The sequence below is a fragment of the Momordica charantia genome (assembly GCF_013281855.1).
Source record: "Momordica charantia cultivar OHB3-1 chromosome 1 unlocalized genomic scaffold, Mcharantia_2.0 BLBB01000001.1, whole genome shotgun sequence".
Lineage (NCBI taxonomy): Eukaryota > Viridiplantae > Streptophyta > Magnoliopsida > Cucurbitales > Cucurbitaceae > Momordica > Momordica charantia.
The window spans coordinates 18,538,221-18,560,296 of NW_028275157.1; the positions used below are offsets into that span (position 1 = coordinate 18,538,221).

The 22,076-nt window shown below is 35.2% G+C and overlaps 3 protein-coding genes across 8 annotated transcripts; 1 reads left to right on the forward strand and 2 right to left on the reverse strand.

The window, feature by feature from the left end:
- Positions 1-8,597: 8,597 nt before the first annotated feature.
- LOC111005616 (LOB domain-containing protein 38) lies at positions 8,598-9,847 on the reverse strand. Its single transcript, XM_022277187.2, has 2 exons — positions 9,559-9,847; positions 8,598-9,476 (listed from the first exon to the last, which is right to left on the reverse strand). Exons 1-2 carry the CDS (start codon positions 9,740-9,742, stop codon positions 8,959-8,961), a joined length of 702 nt encoding a protein of 233 aa, XP_022132879.1. The 5' UTR covers positions 9,743-9,847; the 3' UTR covers positions 8,598-8,958.
- A 6,049-nt stretch (positions 9,848-15,896) lies between these two features.
- Positions 15,897-20,433, forward strand: LOC111005614 (uncharacterized). 6 transcript variants are annotated; one of them, XM_088122067.1, is made up of 8 exons: positions 15,900-16,191; positions 16,832-17,069; positions 17,146-17,336; positions 17,425-17,660; positions 17,754-17,997; positions 18,155-18,262; positions 18,460-18,587; positions 19,988-20,433. In XM_088122067.1, the coding sequence occupies exons 1-7, from the start codon at positions 15,973-15,975 to the stop codon at positions 18,580-18,582; spliced, it is 1,359 nt and encodes a 452-aa protein (XP_087978193.1). In that variant the 5' UTR covers positions 15,900-15,972; the 3' UTR covers positions 18,583-18,587; positions 19,988-20,433. The 6 variants fall into 6 exon arrangements, with proteins under 6 accessions (XP_087978199.1, XP_087978202.1, XP_087978193.1 ...); XM_088122072.1 differs by lacking the exon at positions 19,988-20,433 and adding an exon at positions 19,166-19,600; XM_088122073.1 differs by lacking the exon at positions 19,988-20,433 and having other exon boundaries at positions 15,897-16,191; positions 17,161-17,336; positions 18,460-18,705.
- Positions 18,649-21,374, reverse strand: LOC111005615 (uncharacterized). Its single transcript, XM_022277186.2, has 7 exons — positions 21,107-21,374; positions 20,872-21,012; positions 19,972-20,070; positions 19,813-19,889; positions 19,553-19,661; positions 19,148-19,476; positions 18,649-18,993 (listed from the first exon to the last, which is right to left on the reverse strand). The coding sequence occupies exons 1-7, from the start codon at positions 21,183-21,185 to the stop codon at positions 18,901-18,903; spliced, it is 927 nt and encodes a 308-aa protein (XP_022132878.2). The 5' UTR covers positions 21,186-21,374; the 3' UTR covers positions 18,649-18,900.
- Between the last annotated feature and the right edge of the window lie 702 nt (positions 21,375-22,076).

The window sequence follows — 22,076 nt, forward strand, 5'->3', positions numbered from 1 at the left end:
TGGTGCTCCAAGATGACTCATGAGTCATGCCTAGCTCGGACGGCCGAGGTCACCACCACTAGCGTTGACAGATGCTAAGTATGAGGGCTGAGGTGAACCTGGCCGAGGTCCGACCTACCGGGAAGCTCGGTGGGGGCCGATGTGAGCTACTGTCGGCAGCGTGATTATCGGGTATAATTGTCGGTCCCGAGATTTCCGGGTGTAACCGTCGCGAGATTAGCGGGACTACCACCCATAAGTAGAGGACTTCACTCCACGATCAGGTACGATGATTTCTGACCTCGAACTAAACTGGGAATCCGACCTATATTGACTTGATCGTCGGAGTGCTCACCTTTTTGTGCAGGTCCGCCCAAGTATTCAGATCGGTCCGGTGGCCGAGTTCGAGCTGCAATCTGAAATATACTGTTGTGCATATCCTTGCATAAACATAAACCATTTGAATTATTCATGGACAATATTGATAGGATATATTCTGTTGAGAATTGAGTATGAAGTCTAGTAAAAATTAAATGATTAAAGATTTAAAGACCTAAAAAACTGTCGTTTTATGAGAGTTGGACTAGAATAATAGGTAGGTTTAACCATCATTTACGTATTGGAATTGGTCAATCTTAATTAATATAGAAATTTGTGAAAGAAAGAAGTTGATATCCCTCATATCGCGCAGCTTTTAAAATAATTACATCTTTTAACTCATCTATTTTTAAAAAAATTATCTTGTTGGATCTCTTGTCTTCTTCTTGTCGAGCGTGAATCGTCACCAATTAGAATAAAATCGAGAGATTGTTACACTTTATTGTCTGGTTCTGTAAAGCAATTCCGGAAGGAATTAGTATAAATGTATATAGGAAATTATAAAAAAAAAAAAAAAAAGACTGCCAGTCGTATGTGGGGCCTCCCTCGAAAGCGAAGAAACAAAGTTGGGCCTTGGCCCATGAACAAAAAAAGAAGATGGTCCCTTTCACTGCAAAGAGAGCGTTTTGGGCTATGTGGGACCAGCCAGACACTTTACCCTCCTTGTGTTCCTCCCCCGCTTCTGTAGCGGGAGGGGGATTGGGCTTTTTCCTGGGCCCACTCTGCCCGCTCTCTGCGTGAGTCGGACCGGCCCGATTTGAACCCAACATTGGGCCCAGCCCTCGTCAAATCCGGCCCATGTTCCATCTCTTCAATGCCCTCACTCTTCCGTTACAAAGCGGCAACGTTTTAAACAGACGGCGAACTAGTTAGAGTGCATGTTTTGCCTCAGATAACAGATGTGGGATTCATACTTTATGAGGTGTAATGAAATAAAGATTAAAAATATGCAATCCTCACTTCTTTTTTGTTTTTTTGTTTCAGTACAACAAATGCAATTCTTTTGATGTTAGTTTAATTTTGGTTCAATTGATAGATGACAGCAAAAGGAATATTTTTCAGGAGATGAATATTTTGAGAAGAGAGAAGTTGGAACAACTTTCGGAAAAATATCACTTGCCAATGTTGCCATAGTTTGAGAATGGAAAATCACAGCACAAAATCTTATTGATTTCTGTCAATTACGGACTGTAAATATTTGTACTCTTGAAGTATTTTATATATATATTGTACACTTGAAAAGTCTGAACTGAACACATGGTAGAAAATAATTTCTCTGGCGTTTATCTCAAGGGAATCTCTGTAATGTTCCAAATGTGGGAACCAGATGGCTTTAATGGAATTTAATATCTCATTTTTGTATAATCCCCCAAATAAAATATTTGGTCTTCATATTATATATATTTTTTCATTTGGTGCTTTTAGAAGCTGTATTTCTACCCATCAAGGCACTATATATTTGGCCTAAGAATTGGATCCGCTCAAGGGCCTCCGAGTTATCTACTGTGTTATCCGATTAGAGAAGTTATTCTTGGGAGGGAGACTATGCTTTTTTTTGGATAACCTTAAGCTCACTTTGTTAAACTCAATAAAAGAAGTGTGGTTATTAAAAGACAAAATTAATAAAGGTTTTACATGGTTTGAATCCATTCTCTCCAAATGAGTATATTCGAAAGTTTGTTGTACTCTTTCAAAATGATTCCAAACTCATTATTAGTGTAAGGGCTATAGCCCACCGTCCATGTACCAAACACTAAAGTTAACATTATCCTCAAAGAGTTCACAATATTATATCTAAACTAGTCATACTTTGACAAAGTCCATGCGTCATTTTCATATAATTACTTAGACTCAATGAATAACGATTTTGCAATTAGGTTGAATTATACCTTTTATGTTTGAATTTTACGCCTACTCAATATCTAATCTTTAGATTTTGAATCATACACATCTTTAGTCCCTTGGGAATTAAATATACCTAAACCAAACTTTCATTTATACCTGATTCGTCCCATTTGCCAATAGTTCATTCAGAAAAATGTAAAATCAATATTTCAGTATACTTTATTTAATTAATTAATGCCCGTAAAGATAGAAAAAGAGATTAGATGATGTAGGTGCAAACAACATGGACCGAATTAGACCGAATTGTTGACATGTTAAGCACAACAACAGAATAAACAAAAAATACAAAAGAAGGAAAGATCGCTTCCATGAAATAAGAATAAAAATGGGGTATGTGTTTTAATAATAAAATACAAGAGGGAGTGGCTAAGGCCAAGAGAAGGAGTAAAGGCAGTTAGTTGTAAGTGGCTTTAAAATGATATGAAAGGTCACATGTCTATTCCAGAAAGAAAGGCCATCAATAATCAATATCATCATCGATCGCGTTGCCCATTGGCGCCGCGCTGCTGCTTGTGGCCAAATAGGCGGCCCTTCAGCCCCAGCAAATGCAAAACTAAATTAAACCACCCTTGTCTTCTTTCACTCATTTAATCAAACACCTTGTGGGCATTCTTTCCCCATCAAAATAATACCAAATCAAAACGAGAACCAATTGTTCTGAATCCCTCTGCCTGTGGATCTGTCTCTGTTGTGATTGCGATTTGGGGTGTAATTTTAGGCGAAGGGGAAACCTCAGAAAACCAGGAGGAATATGGGCATTTAGAATGGATGTAAAAAAGTGGGCCAATTTGGCACCACCGCTTTGATTTCAGTGGCTGTGGCTCCAATTTGTGATCATTAACCACAACTTGCAATTGCGCCCCCACCAATCGCATTTCCTAATTGCCCCCTTCCTTTCTCGCTCCCTAAAAGCTCCTCTCATCTTGGGCACGCATATCCTTCTAATATATTATCTTCTATTTTTTTTCTTCTTAATTTTTTTTTTTTCACATGTTAGGTAGTTTTCAACCAAAAAACAAAATAAAACCATCAATTAAAAAGATTCCAGCTTTTTAGGATAAAATGGTATGATATTGCCGGCTCTAAGAATAAACGTTTATGATATGTCTCAGAGCAACAAAAATAAATTATTCTCCCTATCAATCTTCCAATTTTCTCAAATTTACCTGGACTTTAATGGTTCGCCTTCTCTATTTTTTATAACCAACTAAAAAATAGGAGAACACAAGTTTTTATTAATTTTAAAACAAATCAAAATTCAATGAATGAAATGGATAAAAACAGTTCAAATAAACCGACGAATCAATTCCCTTTTAATTTTTAAGTCATTTGCGGAGGCCTATACTTTTTGTAATGATATTATAATAAAAGTACGGCATGTGTTTGTATATATGCTGCATCATAAACATAATATTATAAAGTCACGCTCATGCCTTATCTAATAATTGTGTTTTATTTGTTAATTGCAAGTTCATCGATTTTAATTAAATTAAATGAGAGAAAAGAGGGTTCTAGACATTATTTTAGATTTTCTCCATGTTGTTACCAAAGATTTTAAATATATGGTCTACATATTGCATGGAAGATGATGCTAATGAGTTCCACGTAATCATCCGACTTCCACCTTGAATAAAAGAAGAAAAACAAATCTAATTGCGTCACTAATAAAGTAACCATAGGATCGATTACTTCATTAAATTAAATCTAAATATATCAAGTGTCAACGATGCGAAGCATTGTCTTTATAAGCGAAAAAGATAAAATAAAATGAAAAAAAAAAAAAAGAATAGAATACGAAGTAGGCGCATATGAATAACTTCGCCGACTTTCAATGTTTTAAAATTATAAATAATAATTAGATTAAGACGTTTTGTTAAAAATTTGGTAAAAACAATTTGCCTATGCCCCTAATCTTTAAATTTTCCCCATTCCATTCCTAATCTATTAGTAAAAAAGTATGTTGCATTTTGTTGATAACGTTGTATTATTCAAGGTCCACATTACAACATGGGATGCAACTTGTTCTCATTTTGGTGGTAGCTTCGGTTATTGATATTTTTACAAAGGACAAAAGAGACTATTGCAAATTGGATTGTAGAGGAGGAGATTTTCCTATTCAAAATTAGCCATCTTTAATCTATTTATGATGCTCCATATTTTTTTTCAATGTTATTATTGTTCTTTTTATTATTAAAATTATAAAATATGTACACCCATCTAAAATAATAAATATCTCTTTTGTCAATCAATAACATAACTCAGTGGGTTAAGGCACATGTATCGAAGTAGGAGGTTGTGAGTTTGAATCTCCTCTCCCACTTGTAGTACTAGCTCATTAGTTTTTTAAATTTAGTGATGATTTAACAAATGAAATGAATAAAATATGTTGGACGAAATAAAGCAACCTTCTATATGACAGAAGTGGATAGGTTATTGAAAGTTTGGAAATCATATTTCTCTTTGTATGTAAGTATATGAGTTTGATTGTTTATCTTGAGGACATCTCCAACTTTATTGACTTGAGCGTTAGAGTTCTTTTTTTTTTCCCTTGTGCAAGTCTACTTACTTTTTACACTTAAACAAAATTAATTTTAGAAATTATAATATAAGTAGTTGTTTGCAAACAAAAAAAATCATTTGTCGTGGATAAGGTAAGTATGAATGTAAAAACAATAATAGAAAAAATAATAACAAAAGAGCAAATATTAAAAAAAAAAAAAAAAAAAGTGGTTGGGGGTAGAGAGTAGGGAGTGGGAGTGGGAGTGGGAGAGGGAGGGTAACATTGTAAAATGCAAATAAAATAATAGTAATAATAAAGAAATGTGTTGGGTGTGGGCGTAATAAAATGGAAATGATGAGTCACTCAGAATTTGGACCTACGAAGAAGGGGTCGTGGATTCGCTGATTATTTGGAGAAAATAGAATTGAATAAACAAAAGAAATGTGGGGCTGGAGCTGGACATTGGACAATGGACATGGTTGCGTCGCTGCACCAGGAAGCTTGGAGTTTGTCTTTATTGTCCAAATTCAGTGGGACGAAAACGAAACCAAAGAAGAACTGGAGAACCACCAGCCACCAGCCACAGCCACCGTCACAGACCAATCACCGCACGGACTCCATAATATTTCTTTTTCATTTGATTTAAAATATAATTCCACAGCGGTGGTGATACCCGCGTCACATCTTTCCACCTTCCGAATAATTTTGCTGCCCACCCATTTGTTTTTTCTTTTCTCCCTCTTCTTAATTCTTATCTTTCCTTTTTCCCATAATGTCATTTCTCCTTTTTTTTTCTTTTTCTTTTTGGAATGCCCATTCCTCATATAGGGATGCTTCTTCTTCTCTAATTTTTTTTCTTTTCTTTAATTTGATTCAATCCAGTTTTCTAGAGCTGTTTTGTTTTACTTACAAGATAGTAGCTTTTATCCCTTTCGATTCTTTAATATTAATTTTAATGAGTCAAATCAATTGGTATATTATACTCATGCAAATATAACTTTTTTTAATGATTTATTTTATAATTAAAAATACTTTTTTAACTTTTTAAATTTTTGTCTGTTCATTGTCGCTCTCCCACAGTGCTTCAGTCGATTTGGCAAAGAATATGGCGTTTCATCATGGTCTTCTGCTAGCGAGTGAGGAGGACTTTCGACCCATTATTCTCAAGTCGAGCTCTTTGCGGTGTTTCCAATCCCTCACTCTAGATGTTGAGGATTTGATTGGGGAGGGATGCCTTCTCGCTGCTTTTAGCCGGCATTGTTATCTATTGGGTGTGGTTCGTTTCACATTTATACACTGTAAAGGCAATGTAGTAGTTCATAAATTGACACAAATGGTTGCTGTTCGGCATTTGAATTGTATTTGACTTGAAGAGGGTCCTTCTGAAATTTCCAATTCAATTACTTCTACTAGTTCTAATTTTCTTTCCTAGCCTCGTTTCTTCTGTACTTGTAAAAAAAAGTAATTTTAGCATAAAAATCTGATAAGTGATTTTAAACGAAGGCAAAATGAAGAATAGGAGAGAAACTACCTCATTTAGTTTATCTTAGATTCGAAAAGTTATAGACATAATTTTAACATTTTAGCATTTTCTCCTAGATTTTTAGAATTTGAATATTAAATATTTAATAGTTAGAAAATTAAATTATGGAATGCGGATGAAAATTTGTGCTTTTGTCTCTTCTTGTAAAAATTACTGCACCTAAAATTATTATTTTCAAAATTTGTCACGAATTTGTTGTAAATCTTCTCGAACTTATAATTAAATTGATCACATATTAAAACAAAATTTTATATATCATAGATTTAAACGTTTAGAAATAGTTCTTGATACATCTAAAATTGACCTATAATATTTAACAATAATATAAAATAGTCAAAGTCAATTCTATGTTAACTAGGATAATTGAAAGTTTATAGTAAGGGCAAAAAAACAAAAATCTTTGAAGCTAGAATGTCGAGACTAAGTAAAACATTCAAACCAACCTAAAATACTACACGTATTTTGTTTAAGGAATAAACTCTCTCTCCTTTTCCAATATATATTTATTGATTTTGTTAAATTGCTAATGGTGAGAGCAATCTAGTAAAAGTAAATATATAATGAAAAATAAATATAGCCTATTTAGAATTGCAGAAAATCGCAAGAAAAAAATAACAAATTTTAATTTATTATTTGAAAATTCCGCTCTTTAAATTTTGATAGCATAGGAATTTAATGGTAATTATCAAACTATTTCTGAAAAATAAATATCATAAAAAAAAAAAAAGAAAGGAAGATTTCAAAGGAAATGAATAAAATATTGGGAGAATATGGAAAATGAAAACAAATGGAGTGGGTCCAGGTGGTGGGGGAAGGGAGCATTGGTACTACCATGGATGGGTTTAGTGTGTGAAGGCGGGACCAGTACAACAAGTGGGCGAGTGGAAGCCATGGATGAGGTGACGTGGGGTCCACACTGTTGACGAAAAGAAAGAATGTCCTGTGGGGCCCACTCCAAGTGCGGCGACTCCGCACTTCCTTAAGCCTACCTCACCCTCGCCTTCCGCTTCGTTTACAGCAACACATCATTCCCCCCCTCCCCCCCCCCCTCTGGGGGTATATTATTACTACTAATAATAATTCAAAATTTAATACCAATCATGATTCCATTTTTCTTTTCACATTTTTATTTCACTTTAATCGTTAAATTTTTTTCAAAGAAAGATATTTACATGACGAATATATTTGAGGTACACATTTCAAATTTAGGATATGAGTGAATTATTTTAACTATTGAATTATGTTCAAGTTAATTTTCTTTTATAAAAACTAAGTAAGTTTCAAAATAAAACTAATTTTTTTGATAATTAATTTAAAAATAACCAAAGAATATCATAATATAGAATGTGATGCTTGTATATGTACCCAAACAAATTCGATTAATTGAAAATTTAGAGTAAAAAGATCGATCCCAAATCCACTTAGATAAAATACTAAAAATAGCTTTAGAATGTATATCAGTGATGAACTCTATCACTAATAGATTATCTAAGTGATAGACTATCACAGACAAACATTTATCTCTAATAGACTATGTGTAATACTATATCATTGATGCGTATATATATGAAAAAGGAAATGGAAAAATAGGAGTGAAATATAGAAAAGAAAGATATATTTTAATATAATATAAGGTGAAGGTTAGAGTGGGGTTGGACAATGAAAGGGACGCAGAAACTACAAGGAGGAGGGCCCCACCCCACCATGAAAACCACATTCTTTTTTTCAATTCTTTTCTCAAACTTGTGCCATTCCCTTACGTCTCTTTGCGTTCTCCAAAAGCCGCTTCTCTCTCTCCTCATCATTCATTTTTTGCTACCAAAGGTTTGGGAGCTGCTCTCAGTCTCCTCTCCCATCCCCTCTGGATAACCCTCCACTTTTCTTTTCACACGCGCCCCTTTCAAAAAAATATTTTCAGTTTTGCTTTTCTTTTTTTTGTTTTTTAATTTGTGGTTAATAACGAGTGGTGACACCTAAATATTGTTCAAAATTCAAATACCATAATATTATTCGTATTATATTTCTTCATTTCGTTTTAAAATTTGGATGGATTAAGAGTCCAATCAATGCGGTGGCTCTGGCTCGTTTGACTCAACATGGGCTCATATTGAATCATCAGGTGCGGTACGACATGTCGTTGAGTTGGGGCGCCTGCCGCCCGCAAGTATTGACCCGCACGGAACTTCCAAACTATCATTACTTTCTTCTAACTTCGAGGAAGGATTAAGAAATGGGAGAATGAAGCGTTTGCATTTTTAACTTTTTAAGGGAGAGATGGAGAACAAAGAGAAGTGAAACCCCAAATTGGATTTTTATTCAGTCACAGTCACAGCTAAATTACAAAACAAAACCAAAGAAAAACCCACAAAAAATTCAAGGGACCACCGACAGACGCTCATTTCTCACTCCTCTTCTCTACTACCATCGACCGACGAGTGAAATCCTGTGCCGGTGGGTATTACAAAAACTCGCCGGAATCTTCACTTCCCGACAAAATTCCGGATTTCCTTGATAAAACGACAACAAAAATAAAAAATTTTAAAATGGCCAAATATGGAGATTGGATTTTACAACAGGGCTTCGCGGGTCTGAACCTCAGATTCACAGAAACAAGCTACCGTGTTGAAATCTCTTTCTTCTTGATTCAGCTCTCTTAGACGAACAAATTCAGAAGCTTCCGTTGGCCGCCTTCTGGTTGTGGATACTGATGATGATGGTGATCCCCGAGGCCGCTCTCGAAGCACGTGGTGGTCTCGGATTCCTCCGAATTCATCGACGGAGTTCCCGCCCGCCGGGTCGATTTCGCCGGAAAAATGGGCGTCAAGCGGAGATCTAGGTCGTTGAGTTGCTGCTTCGTCGTGGATTCCTGATCCGATCGCTTCCGCTTGGGAGAGAGCCTGGATCGCGAATTGGAGAATCGAGAATTGGGATAAGAATCTCGTAGCTTCCACATGTCGGTACAGGCCACTTCAGCCTCAGACGACGTTTCGTCGGACGGAGATCCTCCTCCGGCGAGAAACTCGTTCATCGGGCGCAAAGTACCTCCTCGCAGCACCGTCTCCACCGCCGCCTGACAGACATGCCAGTTCCCAGTCCAAAGAAGGCCAACGGCTCCGTTCACCGGATTAACCGTCCGTCCACAGGCTTCGAACAACAAGGACTGAAACAGAGCTGAAGGAAACAGAAAAGTAATATCAGCACCACAGGCCACAGCATCAGAAAAAGAAAGAGAAAAAAAAAAAAAGAAACATACAAGGTCTTTGAGATTGAGGGACGGCGGAGATGAAGGACATAAGGCCGGCGCGGCCGAAGAACTTAGCGACGAAGACGGTGGCGTGGCCTTGGGCTTCGGAAGTGTCAATCCACTGCAAACAAGGGCGAAGAATACAGGATTCGCTGCATCCTTTTCGGAGAACACGGCAGCCGTTGCAACTCATATCTGAATCTGATTGTGGGTCGTTGAAATCGAGACGGCGGGTCGCATGGAATGGAAATGAAAAGGGAGAGAAACAGAGGGTGAGAGGAATCTGGGGAAGTGGGAGTGGGGGTAGATATATAAGTTGGGGTTAGATATAAACACAGGGCGGCAATTTTTTAACTGTGGTTGGGTTAGTTTTTTATTTTCATGGACTCACGCTCACGCGACACACAACAGCGCGTGGTAGTTGTAAACCACTTTTGGCTTACGATAGCAGAGGCAAAGGGATGAGATTCCAAAGACTTGGGTGCGGCTCCGTGTCTCCGCGGATGCCCGATCCTCCACCGTTGGATTTCCTTTCACTTTCTTTCTCATTTTTCTTTTTTCCTTTTTTCCCTTTTCTGTGGATATTGCTTTCTTTGCTGCAATGCTATGCGTGGACGATCCATAAAATATCTATTTTCTTTTTCTTTTTTCTTTTAAATAATGAATAAAATATGCTCCTTCGAGGGAAAACCAACGTCCTTGTTATCTTATATCTACACAATTGGGCTTTCTTTTTTCCATTGGGTAGCTGCATCTTTTTTCTCCCTAATAAAAGGCTTGATATTTAAAATAGTACATAAATTTTTATGTAATTCTTGATTTTGTTATCAATCTTTCAAAATTTACCTAATGTAATATAATGTAATAAATTAATTCTCACCGAAGGTCTTTATACTAAAAATTTGATACAATATTAATATATTTAAACACGTCAATAGCTACGTAGTAACTTTCTATTAACAAGTATATTATTATTTTTTGTTTCTGGATAATCTATTTAAAATTTTTCAATACATCAATAGTAAATTAAGAATTTTAAAATATTAAAAATCAAATTAACACCTATATAAAAGAATATGTGATATATTTAACCTGGTATAAACTTTTAATTTTTTAAAATTTAATCTCTATTTTTTTTTTTAAATTTTAGTTTGATTATTTAATTACTTTTGAAATCTCAATTTTAACTTTTAAAACTTTTATTAAACTATTTTTTTTAATTCAACAAACGATGGATAAGAGTCACATATTGTATTTGGAAGAAAGTAATAAGTGAGTTATTTTTTAATTTATTTATTAAACTCATATTTAATCTCTTAGGTAGATATGGTGATGTAAAATATATCACATGAAGCTACGACTCTTAAAGCATTTTTAAAGGGATTAGTGTGAACTTTAATAAAAGTTGGAGTAAGAATAAGATTTTAAAAATTGAAAGACCAAAATATAAAGAGTAAAAATTTAAGGACTAAATCTAAAATTTTCAAAAGTTGAAGGACCAAAATTAATAATACAATTGATTAAAGGCATTTAAATCTTTTTTTTTAGTTATTTTTGGTTTTGCAGTATGACCAACTTTTTCTTCCCCAAATTAGGCCACGATCAAATGGGTATAAAGATTTAGCGCTTAAACTAATACATTTATGTTGCATCCGTTTCACTGTAATTAAGAATGCATATGAAAAAGATAAAGTATAAACAATTGCATCATATAGATTTAGATTTAGTACTACAAGACTTTCTTCTAGACAACTTAGAAGATGGTAGTGTGAACATTGAAAAAGATTTCTTTATTACGACCCTTCAAAAGAAAAAAATTAGTGAGAAAGCAGGACATAAAAGAGATTAGAAAAACAAAAATCCATCTTTTCCTGTTGTCAAAAGATTCGGGAGTTATAAAAAAGAAATTAAAAATAATAGAGATTTATTGTAGCCAACCTAAACTTAGTTAAGTGGTAATTGACATTTGTCTCTAATTCGAAGATCATATATTTGAATTAATCTTCTCTCTTCATTTATTGTACTAAAAAAAGACTTATTACGTGGGTGTGACAACTTGAAGGGACCAAGGGTCCGTATTAATAAATGCATTAAAACCCTTTGATTTGGTTGCGTTCAAACTCTTTTTAAGTTTTTAGGGATGGACCATAGTGGTACTATTGCATTAACTCTTCATGGATTCTTCCATTAGCTTTACGGGCCACACGCCCAACCCAGCCCTCCTCGATTCAACTTAAAAAACCTCTCTAATAATAAACAGTAGACCTTATCCACAAATTTGACTAATGGAACTTATTGACTTTTTAAAATTAATTTCCTCAATAAATGCGAGCTTTAAAAAATATTTATCTAATTAATTAAACTCTTTAGTTAACTTAATTAATTGAGATTAAATTGTATCTACAAATACAAATCTTTACAATAAGTTGATACATCCATAATTATAGTTGGAAAAAAATGTTAGTTTAATTGTCACTTTTAACGAGGTGAATAAGAAGACCCTTTGTAAAGGTCTACATACTTAGTAGTGTGCATCTTTCTATGTTTTTAGGATATAACGTTAATATTTTTAACTTGAAAATATTTAGATCTATTTATTTATTTATTGTGCATTTTGTATCTTGACAATAAAATTTACATCTAAAAGTATCTTTTAGATATTAAAAGAAAATATTCCAAAACATACTAAAGATACCCTAAAGGAAAAAGAAAAACCATGAACCAAACCACCAATCAGCAGTGTTACTGGCTGTTCAGATTTTATAATTTCCAACCAAAACCATTCAACCTAAATAATCAATTATATGAGAGAAATTATAATCTCTCGTAGATCTCTCACTTTTTAATTATACTCCAACAAAATACAAAATAAATAAATTACTAGTAAATGAATATTGTTTTTAAATTAAAAAAACAAAATTATTATGAAAAGAACTAACAAATATTGAAGTTTTTTTAAATACAAATGATATAGAAAGATTGACCATCCATACCAAGAAAATGAGTAGATATCATTTACTATGTTCATGTTTACGTGAATATGTTCATGTTTACGTGAATATTTGAATTTCATAACCTCATTCCTATAGTGTAACTCAAATAAAATGAAGCTTATTTTCCTAGGTCGGATCGTAAACTATTCATTCCAATTACAAAAGTTTTTGCAAACCAAATACTATGATCTTCATTTTCAAATTTCAAGTAACTAATACTTGCCTATGAACATCCAAAGATAAACGTATTCAATTTCTAGCCCATCGTTTATTATTAAATTAAAAAACTGTCCTTGAACTATTGAGTTGATGAAGAAACCTTAGTAATATAACGTAAAAGTATTGGTATTATTAAACTGCAGAAAACAAAATTTTGGAACTATTTTTTTTTAAAAAAAAAAAAAGAAAGAAACAAAGAAACAAAATTTTGGAACTGAAATTATTTCAAAGATAAATTAAATGGGAGAAGAAGACAAAGGCGCCAGTTGCGTTCCATTAGAATGGCGTGGACAGTTGAACCAACGGCGGGTGACGTGGAAAGATGCGGAAGTCTATTCACAGCTGAGGTGGTCTTCTTATCTGCTACCCTCCTTCTCCTACCTGTCACCTTCAAGAAAAATTACAGTACTTCACGACTATATGCTCTTGTATTAGCATGACATGTAACAAATGGAAAAGATATAACACTCTTTTAGTACCAAAAAATTTTCCAATCATCTTCCAATTGGTATACTTTACCATTTTATCGAATAAAACTTTGGTACTTATCCATTTTAAAAAGTAAGAAAAACATAATAGAATAAATAGTTATCAATTTGTTAATGATAATTTCTACTTATACCTAATCTTTATCCTTCCGGCACATACTGTAGGAATATCGCACCATTCTCTTAACATTTAATAGTATTAATAAATTTCAAAGTACATTGTACCAAGTATGAAAATATTGACAATATAGTAACAAAAAGTGCCCACAATGAAAATGGCAATTTGGGAAGAAGAATTTATCAGCCTGTGATGTGTCAATAATATATAGATTATTATAGATAATGTCTTTTGAGAATCGAAGATATATATTGGATGAAATACCATTCATCTTCCAACTATGATATTTTGCCATTGATATATTCACGACATGGACAATAGCTATCATTCTCTCGTCATTTTCTTTGTCGATATTATTGAAAAAGAAAACCCTAAACCATATTTCTCACTCGCTTTCTTTAGAGGATACATCAAATAAAATAGGAGGAAGAAAACAATGTCACGTGAAAAACATTGAGGGACTCTCTCTAGCTAAAAGCCCCGAATTTGTGATTACATTTTTTTAATAAAAAATAAAGAAACTACGACCGTCGTCGATAACACGAATTTATATTGAATAGATGTGAATATTTTAAGGGTCATAAATAGTTTATAAATAAATGGTTACTATTCAGTTTTGAATATATATATATTCTCTCAAATTTTTCATCCATTTCTTTACTTTGTACAATTGCTCAAATTAATATACTCTAGTGTTCGTTGAGTCATGTGGTTGAAGTGTTGCAATCTTAGTAGTTCGTCCTAATTTGAGAGACATTTGTTTAATAACACCTTGAGTATCATAGATGAACAAAATTATCTTAAAGAAATAATGTTACTATTGAGTTTGGATTAATCAATTCTTATTTTTCTATGATCTCAGGTATTTCATTTACTTCAGAGGTCTCTGTCCTAACCAAATTCATCCAAAGATAAGTAATTATTGAAAATGTGTGAGATCTTGTGAAATTAGAAATGAGAATGGAATTGATGAGTTTGTTGATGAATCAGACCAAGGAGTGAGATTCCAAGTTTGAAGGCCTACCATTGATTTCATTCCTATATTTTAATAAACACCATCAAAAGTTATGAAATGTTTTATTCCCATTCCTTGAGAGTAAACATGTCTTAATGTTTAATTTTACATAAAATCCCACCAAATAATTGAAGTAATTACTTAATCCAATAACTAAGGATCAACTAAAAAAAAGTTAAAGATTGTTATAAAGGAAAATAATATTCTTTGATACAATTTGGATCTTTAAAAAAGCATGTTGTTCGCCCAAGAAAAAGAGTAAAGTAATATAACAAACCAATTATTAATTTTAGAACTATTGTAATGTGTAAATTGAAATGTATTTTGATTTGTGTTGTGTCATATTTAGATTAATACATAATTAAGATAATTTTGGTGGCAAAGTAAAAGTAGTAATAAAGAAGATGACTTTGTATTGGGAACCAAAATCATTGCAATAATCAAAATGACATAAATTGAAGATTGCTATCAAAATGGTGCAATCCCAAGAACAGCCAAGCTGATAGTGACGCCCAAAGATTACAAATCCTTATTACACACTCCAACATTCAAACTATGGTCCTCCATGGCTTATAAACTTTGTCATTTTCCTTTCACACAAATTTTGATTTTTCTATCCTCTCTTGGACGATAATTTAGACTCTATTTAATGACATGTTTGTTTTTTTAAAATGTTAAATTCGTTGAGGTTCACTATTTTTTTTAAAAACACTTGAATTCTTCACCAATTTGAAGATTAAAATTCTTAAACTACTTTGGTTAGTTTTTAAATTTTAATTAAAATTATATATAAAAAAACAAAGTTTTTGAAAAGTAGAAAATTAAAAATAAAGTAATCAAACGAGTCCTCAAAAGAGAATCTTTATTTTCTCTATGTTTTACCCTCTTTAGGAGTATTTAGTTGATGGTAATGAATGAAGAAAATAAGCAGTTCTTCAAAACTCTTTTCATCATTTTTTTTAATTGTCTATAACAACGGTTCAAAAAAATGAAAGAATTATCATCACAATAGTTTCTTTTTCTTATCAGTCCTCTAAATTGAAAAGAAAAGCTTTTGATGTAGAAATTTGGTCTTCTAGAATCTCACCAAACTCACACTAATCTTCTATAATAAATGGATTGATGATCTTGCAAAACAGAATAGTACTAAAGATCGGTATAGCTTTTGCCGACTCCAAAGTGGGCATAACAAATAATAAGGATTTGTAGCGTATGAATATTTACCTTCTATTTATAGAGCTAAAATCCTAAGGCATTAAGTTATATTTTCCTGAATCTACCAAAAATACTAAGACCATTAGAATATATCTTCCCTTTTGGATTTTTTAAAAATTTGAAGGGCAGAAAATAGAGATTTTCTAGTCGTAAAATACGTTTTTTAGTTAGATTTAGAGTTGGTGTTAGACCTTAAAAGTTTAAATTGGAAAATAATTCTAAATAAATCCTGGAAAAGGAAAAAAAAAAGATGTGAGACGTTATTTTTTTAATTAGCCGGCTCCTTATTAAATAAATAAGAAAAAAAGGTCGGTAATTCCACCGTGTGAACCTCTGTCAAAACTTCCAAAGAAGAAGAAGAAGAAGAAGAAGGATATGGGTGAATATGGTCCAAGGCTGGTGGTGCCTATAGATGTGAAGAAGAAGCCATGGCAGCAGAAACTTCCACTTCACAACCGGTGGCACCCGGAGATACCGCCGGTGGCGGAGGTCGGAGTTGATGACTTCTTCAGACTCGAAATGGTGGACTTCAGCGGCGGAGGAATCACCGGTCATTACTCTGCTCAGGACATTAAACACTCTGATCTCTCTGTTGTAAGCCTCTCTCTTTCCCTCTCATCTTTCACTCTGTTGGGAAACAAAAAAAAAATCACAGCCTAGATATTTTCAATTTAATCCTCGGTTTGGAGATTGAAAGATGCCATTCTTTGGCTGTCAACATCATCAATGGACAAGAAAGACAAAATTAGGTTTCTTATCCCTTTGTTACCAAAACCCAGTTAGGCGTCTAATTTCTGTGTCTCCTGAAATTCATGGCTCCTTCTACTCCGAGACTACTTGTTCCAATAGACTTGAAAAAGAAGGCATGGGATCAAAAATTACCTCTTCACAACCGGTGGCACCCACTTATACCCCCAGTTGCAGAGGTTCAAACCGATGAGTTCTTCAGGGTTGAGATGGTGGACTGGACTGGAGGTGTCATTGGAGATAATGACTCAGCCAGTGATGTACAGTCTATTGACCTTTCAATTGTAAGTACAAATAATGAACCTTAAACCATCTCTACTGCCCTTTTGAGCTCCTGATTAATCAGCCTGATAATTCGTAAAGCTTTTAGTTGTACAGAGTCGGGGTTAACTAGAATGATAAGCTGATTTTGAATGAATATAGAGCTCCAAAGAAGATGAATTTCAGTCGCTAACAATGGGTGGTTGTGTTTCTCAATCGTGGCCAGACCCATTACCTGAGTGGCCCAATTAGAGTTGTGGACAAGGATGGAGTTCCAGCCAAGCCAGGAGATCTACTTGTAGTTGAAATCTGCAACTTGGGTCCTCTTCCAGGAGATGAATGGGGTTATACTGCAACATTTGACAGAGAAAATGGAGGTGGTTTTCTCACCGACCATTTTCCTTGTGCCACCAAAGCTATTTGGTATTTTGAAGGAATATATGCATACTCTCCTCAAATCCCAGGTAAATGCTCCAACCTGAATCAATGGTTCCTATAAACTATAACTATGGATGGCGATGAACTGTATACAGCTTCCAGGAGTTCGATTTCCAGGTCTAACTCACCCTGGAGTGATTGGAACTGCACCATCGGCAGAGCTTCTGAGTATTTGGAATGAAAGGGAAAGGCACGTCCAAGAAAACGGGCTTCAGACTCTAAAGCTTTGTGAGGTCTTGCATTCACGGCCATTGGCAAACCTACCATCACCGAAAGGTTGCGCTCTTGGAAAGGTATGATCATAAAACTACCATCTTGCTCGAAATTCCAAATTCAATGAGCAAAATAATGGCCAAATTCCATGCTTTTGCTTGTGAGTAGATCAGAGAGGGCACAGAAGAATGGGAAAGAATTGCCAATGAGGCGGCAAGAACAATCCCAGGGAGAGAAAATGGTGGAAATTGTGACATCAAAAACCTCAGTAGAGGTTCAAAAATATACCTCCCAGTTTTCGTGGAAGGGGCAAACTTCAGTACGGGTGACATGCACTTCTCGCAAGGAGATGGTGAAGTCTCATTCTGTGGAGCAATTGAAATGAGCGGTTTTCTAGAGCTCAAGTAAATTCGGCTTCTCTACTTATTCAGATCTCTGTCATTTTTTTCTGCTTCAGAACTACGAATAATATTTTACTTGCTCATCTTCTTTCTCAGGTGTGATATCATAAGTGGCGGAATGAAAGAGTACCTCACACCAATGGGGCCGACTCCTCTGCACGTAAACCCAATATTTGAGATAGGTCCAGTTGAACCAAGATTCTCAGAATGGCTGGTTTTTGAAGGCATCAGCGTGGATGAAAGTGGGAGGCAGCATTTTCTCGATGCCACTGTAGCTTACAAGCGCGCTGTCCTCAACGCCATCGACTATCTTTCCAAATTTGGTTACTCGAAGGAACAGGTCAAATAAATCTCTTCCATTTATCACAACCTCTAGAACTCACACTCACACAAGAAAATCACAAACACCTGAGATGCATACACAAACCAAAAAACTAAATGCAGTGCAGCGCAGTGCAGTGAATACGAATATTGAATATAGTATGTGTGAAATTCAGGCTTATCTGCTGCTGTCATGCTGCCCCTGCGAAGGAAGAATCTCCGGGATTGTTGATTCACCAAATGCTGTGGCTACCTTGGCGATCCCCACCGCCATTTTTGATCAGGTAGCCTCCATTCTCCAACTGGTTCGATTCAATTTAAATAAAAAAACTGTCTTTCGCATTAATAGTCCATCTACCACTTTAAAACACATGATAAGTTTTGAGAGAATTAATATGTTGAGGAGGCTTATTTCAAACAAGTCTAGATTGCGTATTTGGAATGGAGTTGAGAGAGAATATTGCATTGATATAATGAGCAGGATATTCGCCCAAAACCGAGTAAAGTTCCAGTTGGACCTCGACTACTTAGAAGATCAGACGTCCTGAAATGCAGCTATGATGGGAATTTGCCCACCACCAAGAACCCCAGCGCCACAACTTAAACAAGGTGGATGTGGATCCCTTCAATTTCTTCTTTTTTGTTCCTCTGCTTCTGCCTTAAAGATACATTCTGTTTGAAATTAAGGTCTGAATTCAAAACCATCAATGTTACAACAAATTAATTATGGTTTGGCTGTCTGTAATACTATAAAGGTAAAAGATATACATACTCAAACTCTGATAATCGCTACTAGACTGTAGAGTTCCTAAAAGTGGTGCCATGTATCCTAAATCCCTACAAATTACATCGAGCTTCTTCGGCCAAAATTTGCCAGTCCTAGCAACTGCATAACACAAGGCTATTGGAAAAAGTGTTGGAATCAGTAGTATATTGAGAGAGTACGATGGTGTGGCAGAGATGGACACTGGATTCCAAAAGACCAAAGCCAGAGGTCTAACTCCACGCTTAGAACCTACAAAAACCAAATCCTTGAAACTTAGTATTCTGAGAAGGCAAAGCATCAGCAGAGAGAGATACGGGATTTATACAAGTTTCTGTCTGCTGATAAGTTGTGAATAGAAACACTTTCGACGTTCTTTTGTCTACATAATGTAATTCCGAGGTACCTGTTTTCCTGATTTCAGGCTGATCAACTCTCTCATTTTCTCAACTGCATGTATAGAGCAGGCCCGTAGTTCGACTTCCTCCTCACTGCCCGGACCAATTTCGCTGTTAGCATCGATGATGCTAGCAAGAGTAGAGCTATACTTTAGCACCCCGAGCTGTCGAAGTACGGCAGGAACAATGTAGTCTGCCATAATGGTGATTGAACCTATGTCACTGAATTCTCCATATCCTTTGCCACTGAATGCACCCCACAAGTCAGCTGCAAATATTTGAGCTCGTTTGTACAGGAATACCTGGTGGCCTTTGTAGAGAGAGTGGTCTCTAAAGCCTGATGTTAGTAGTGTTAGCACCTACATTACATATAATTTTAACATGTTTATGTAGAAAAATGTAAAAGTTCATACCGGGAAAGTGTTGCGTGATGACAGCAACAAGCTTTACAGTTGACTTTCCACAGGACTCCACTATATTACAAGCTTTACCCTCAAAGCTTCTCTCCAATTCGAATCCAACCTAAGACAAAAAATAGAATGATATCATAATAGTATTTCCGTATAAGGATAAGTAATCGCACAAAAGAACAGGGTCCATATGGGTTGAACAAAAGCGTACATATATTCAATACAAGGATGACTTAATTCCACTAAAGGAAAAATAATTTCACCTCGTGCAGCAAGCGAACCCGTTCGTCCTCTAAAGGAAGTGGTCTAGGCCATTTCAACAGCTCACGTAATTGAGGACCTAATTGTATATAAACATCCCATTGGTAACAGAAATAATGAAATAACACTATCTGGTTAAGATGATATCATTTGTGACTTGCCAGTGTACTTTTGCAGGCGATCGGCATCAAACGCTGACTTGTCATTTTGAAGAGCAGCCTTCAGTCCCGAGGCCAAGTGATCATAGCTCAAGTCCTTATCTGTAGCCGAAGGAAAGAAATGTTACTGAAGCAAAATATATCGATATATGTCAACCATAGAATACACAGAAGAAATTCAGGAGCAATAGCCAATGCAATTAAGCAAGAAAAGGAGTAGCATTTTCCTTTTCAGTCCATCGTCCTCTGCAACAGATGTCAAATTGCTCCAACTCTCGTGTTGCTTAAGAACTTCAATTTTATCGTTTAAATTCGAATTGATTCTAGAATACCTTTAAAATCCTAAGACCATCAATAACATTTAGATCCTTTGTAGACGCTTTAGGGTGTAATCTTATTGAATCTTTAAAGTTAAAACTGTTTTTCTTTACACAAACTTTGAAAGATTAACGAGCTTTTCTGATCTGTTTCCTAATGGTGCTAATCAGTCGTTGATCATTGGCTTCGAGTTTCCATGGCTGTCAAGAATGTTTGGAACGGCTAATGCATAACATTCAGCATAATAATAAAATCAAATGCTCAATTCGACGACGTACATCTTATCTTATGATATCGGCATCCTGGAACCAGGGAAGTTCTGTATGAGTTGATATTCAGTGAAGATTTAAAATAACAAAATGCAGAAGATGGAGAATCGACCACACAGCAAAATACCAAATCAACAGAATAGGGAATTTGCGAAACAATAATGAAGCAGCAGAACAATTGTAACTATTGAACCATAAAGATTCGGAACAGAGACAAAAAGAAGTAAGCCAGAGCCAGAATAATTCGTAGCCAATGGATGTAAAGGAGAACAAAAGCCCATTATTAATAAAGACATAGAGGGTGTTTATATGTTACCAGGCCAGAAACAGAAATTCAGAGCGTCCAACACGAACAAGTACTGGACAGTTAATGGGCCATTATCAAAATAGTGAATCCCTTCAAAATCCCATTCAACTTTGGGAATCGACTCGATAGTATCCACCACCTTCTCAATCCCTGCAGTACCAAAACCAAACGAAAACACCCACATTTAACGTCACCATTATCGCACAGACAAAAATCTAAAAACCCACACGGCGAAAGACTAAACCTGAAGAGTCGACAAGGACGTGAGAGGAGCGGCTAGCAACCCAAGCCGAGGTTGCCCTAACATCATCCATGGCGGCCATAGTTGTCTGCGTGCTAATCTGTGAATACCCTGTTTTGGGAGTGGATGGGGGCTGCGACTGCGGAAGTCGTGTGGCTATTTCTTCTTCCCTTTTTCGTTTCGAAGTTTCCCGCTTTGCGACGCGTTTTATCTGCTTGCTAAGAGCCAGATCTCGTGTCTGCGTCGGAAAAGCCGTTACTTTAGACCACAAAATTTCCCATTTTCGACCTATCCGTCGGCCCCTGTGGTTCACGTGCGTCGTTTCTATATTTGGGCTTCGTCCTTCGCAAGAGGCCCGTAAACGTTTGGGCCCAACCCAAAGTTTGCAGTGTAGTTGGGCCTGCAATTTATAGGCTAAAACTACGTGTATAAAATAGCAATTACGTAACAATAGTTAATAAAATAATCATCCAATTTTTACTCAAAAAATAATAATTATTATTATTATTATGCAATTGGCAAACATTATAATGATTACTAATTAATGATTATTAATGGGGGGGGGTCCACTTTTGGTCTACTCGATTATAACTTTTGATTTCTAGTTCCTACGGTTTGAAATTTTTTTTTAGTATTGCAGGCTACACCTTTCAATATTTATTTGAGGTATAAATTAGATGTCTAAGAAGTTAATAATTTTAAGTATTTTAACTAACCATTAATTAAATTCAGGGATCAAAATAAACCCGCCCAAATTAAAAGGATATGTGATGCCTCGGTTACTTGATTTTAAATCTACGACGGTTAATTGCATTTATCAAAAAGGAGAACAAAAAAACATAATCTTGAATAAAGTACATATATTACCTAACTCTTCCAAATAGACCACGGACCCCTATTATCAAAGAAAACTACAATAATGTAACGTGGAAAGTTTCATCACGCTACTAGACATGGAATGCTCACATGCCTT

Coding starts and splice junctions, on each gene's coding strand:
- LOC111005614 (XM_088122067.1), top strand. CDS start 15,973: ATGGGTGAATATGGTCCAAGGCTGGTGGTGCCTATAGATGTGAAGAAG. Junction 16,192..16,831: donor AACACTCTGATCTCTCTGTT/GTAAGCCTCTCT, acceptor AATCGTGGCCAG/ACCCATTACCTGAGTGGCCC. Junction 17,337..17,424: donor AAGGTTGCGCTCTTGGAAAG/GTATGATCATAA, acceptor GCTTGTGAGTAG/ATCAGAGAGGGCACAGAAGA.
- LOC111005616 (XM_022277187.2), bottom strand. CDS start 9,742: ATGAGTTGCAACGGCTGCCGTGTTCTCCGAAAAGGATGCAGCGAATCC. Junction 9,477..9,558: donor CCCTCAATCTCAAAGACCTT/GTATGTTTCTTT, acceptor TGTTTCCTTCAG/CTCTGTTTCAGTCCTTGTTG.
- LOC111005615 (XM_022277186.2), bottom strand. CDS start 21,185: ATGGCCGCCATGGATGATGTTAGGGCAACCTCGGCTTGGGTTGCTAGC. Junction 19,662..19,812: donor GGGTTCGCTTGCTGCACGAG/GTGAAATTATTT, acceptor TTTTTGTCTTAG/GTTGGATTCGAATTGGAGAG. Junction 19,477..19,552: donor CATCACGCAACACTTTCCCG/GTATGAACTTTT, acceptor TACTAACATCAG/GCTTTAGAGACCACTCTCTC.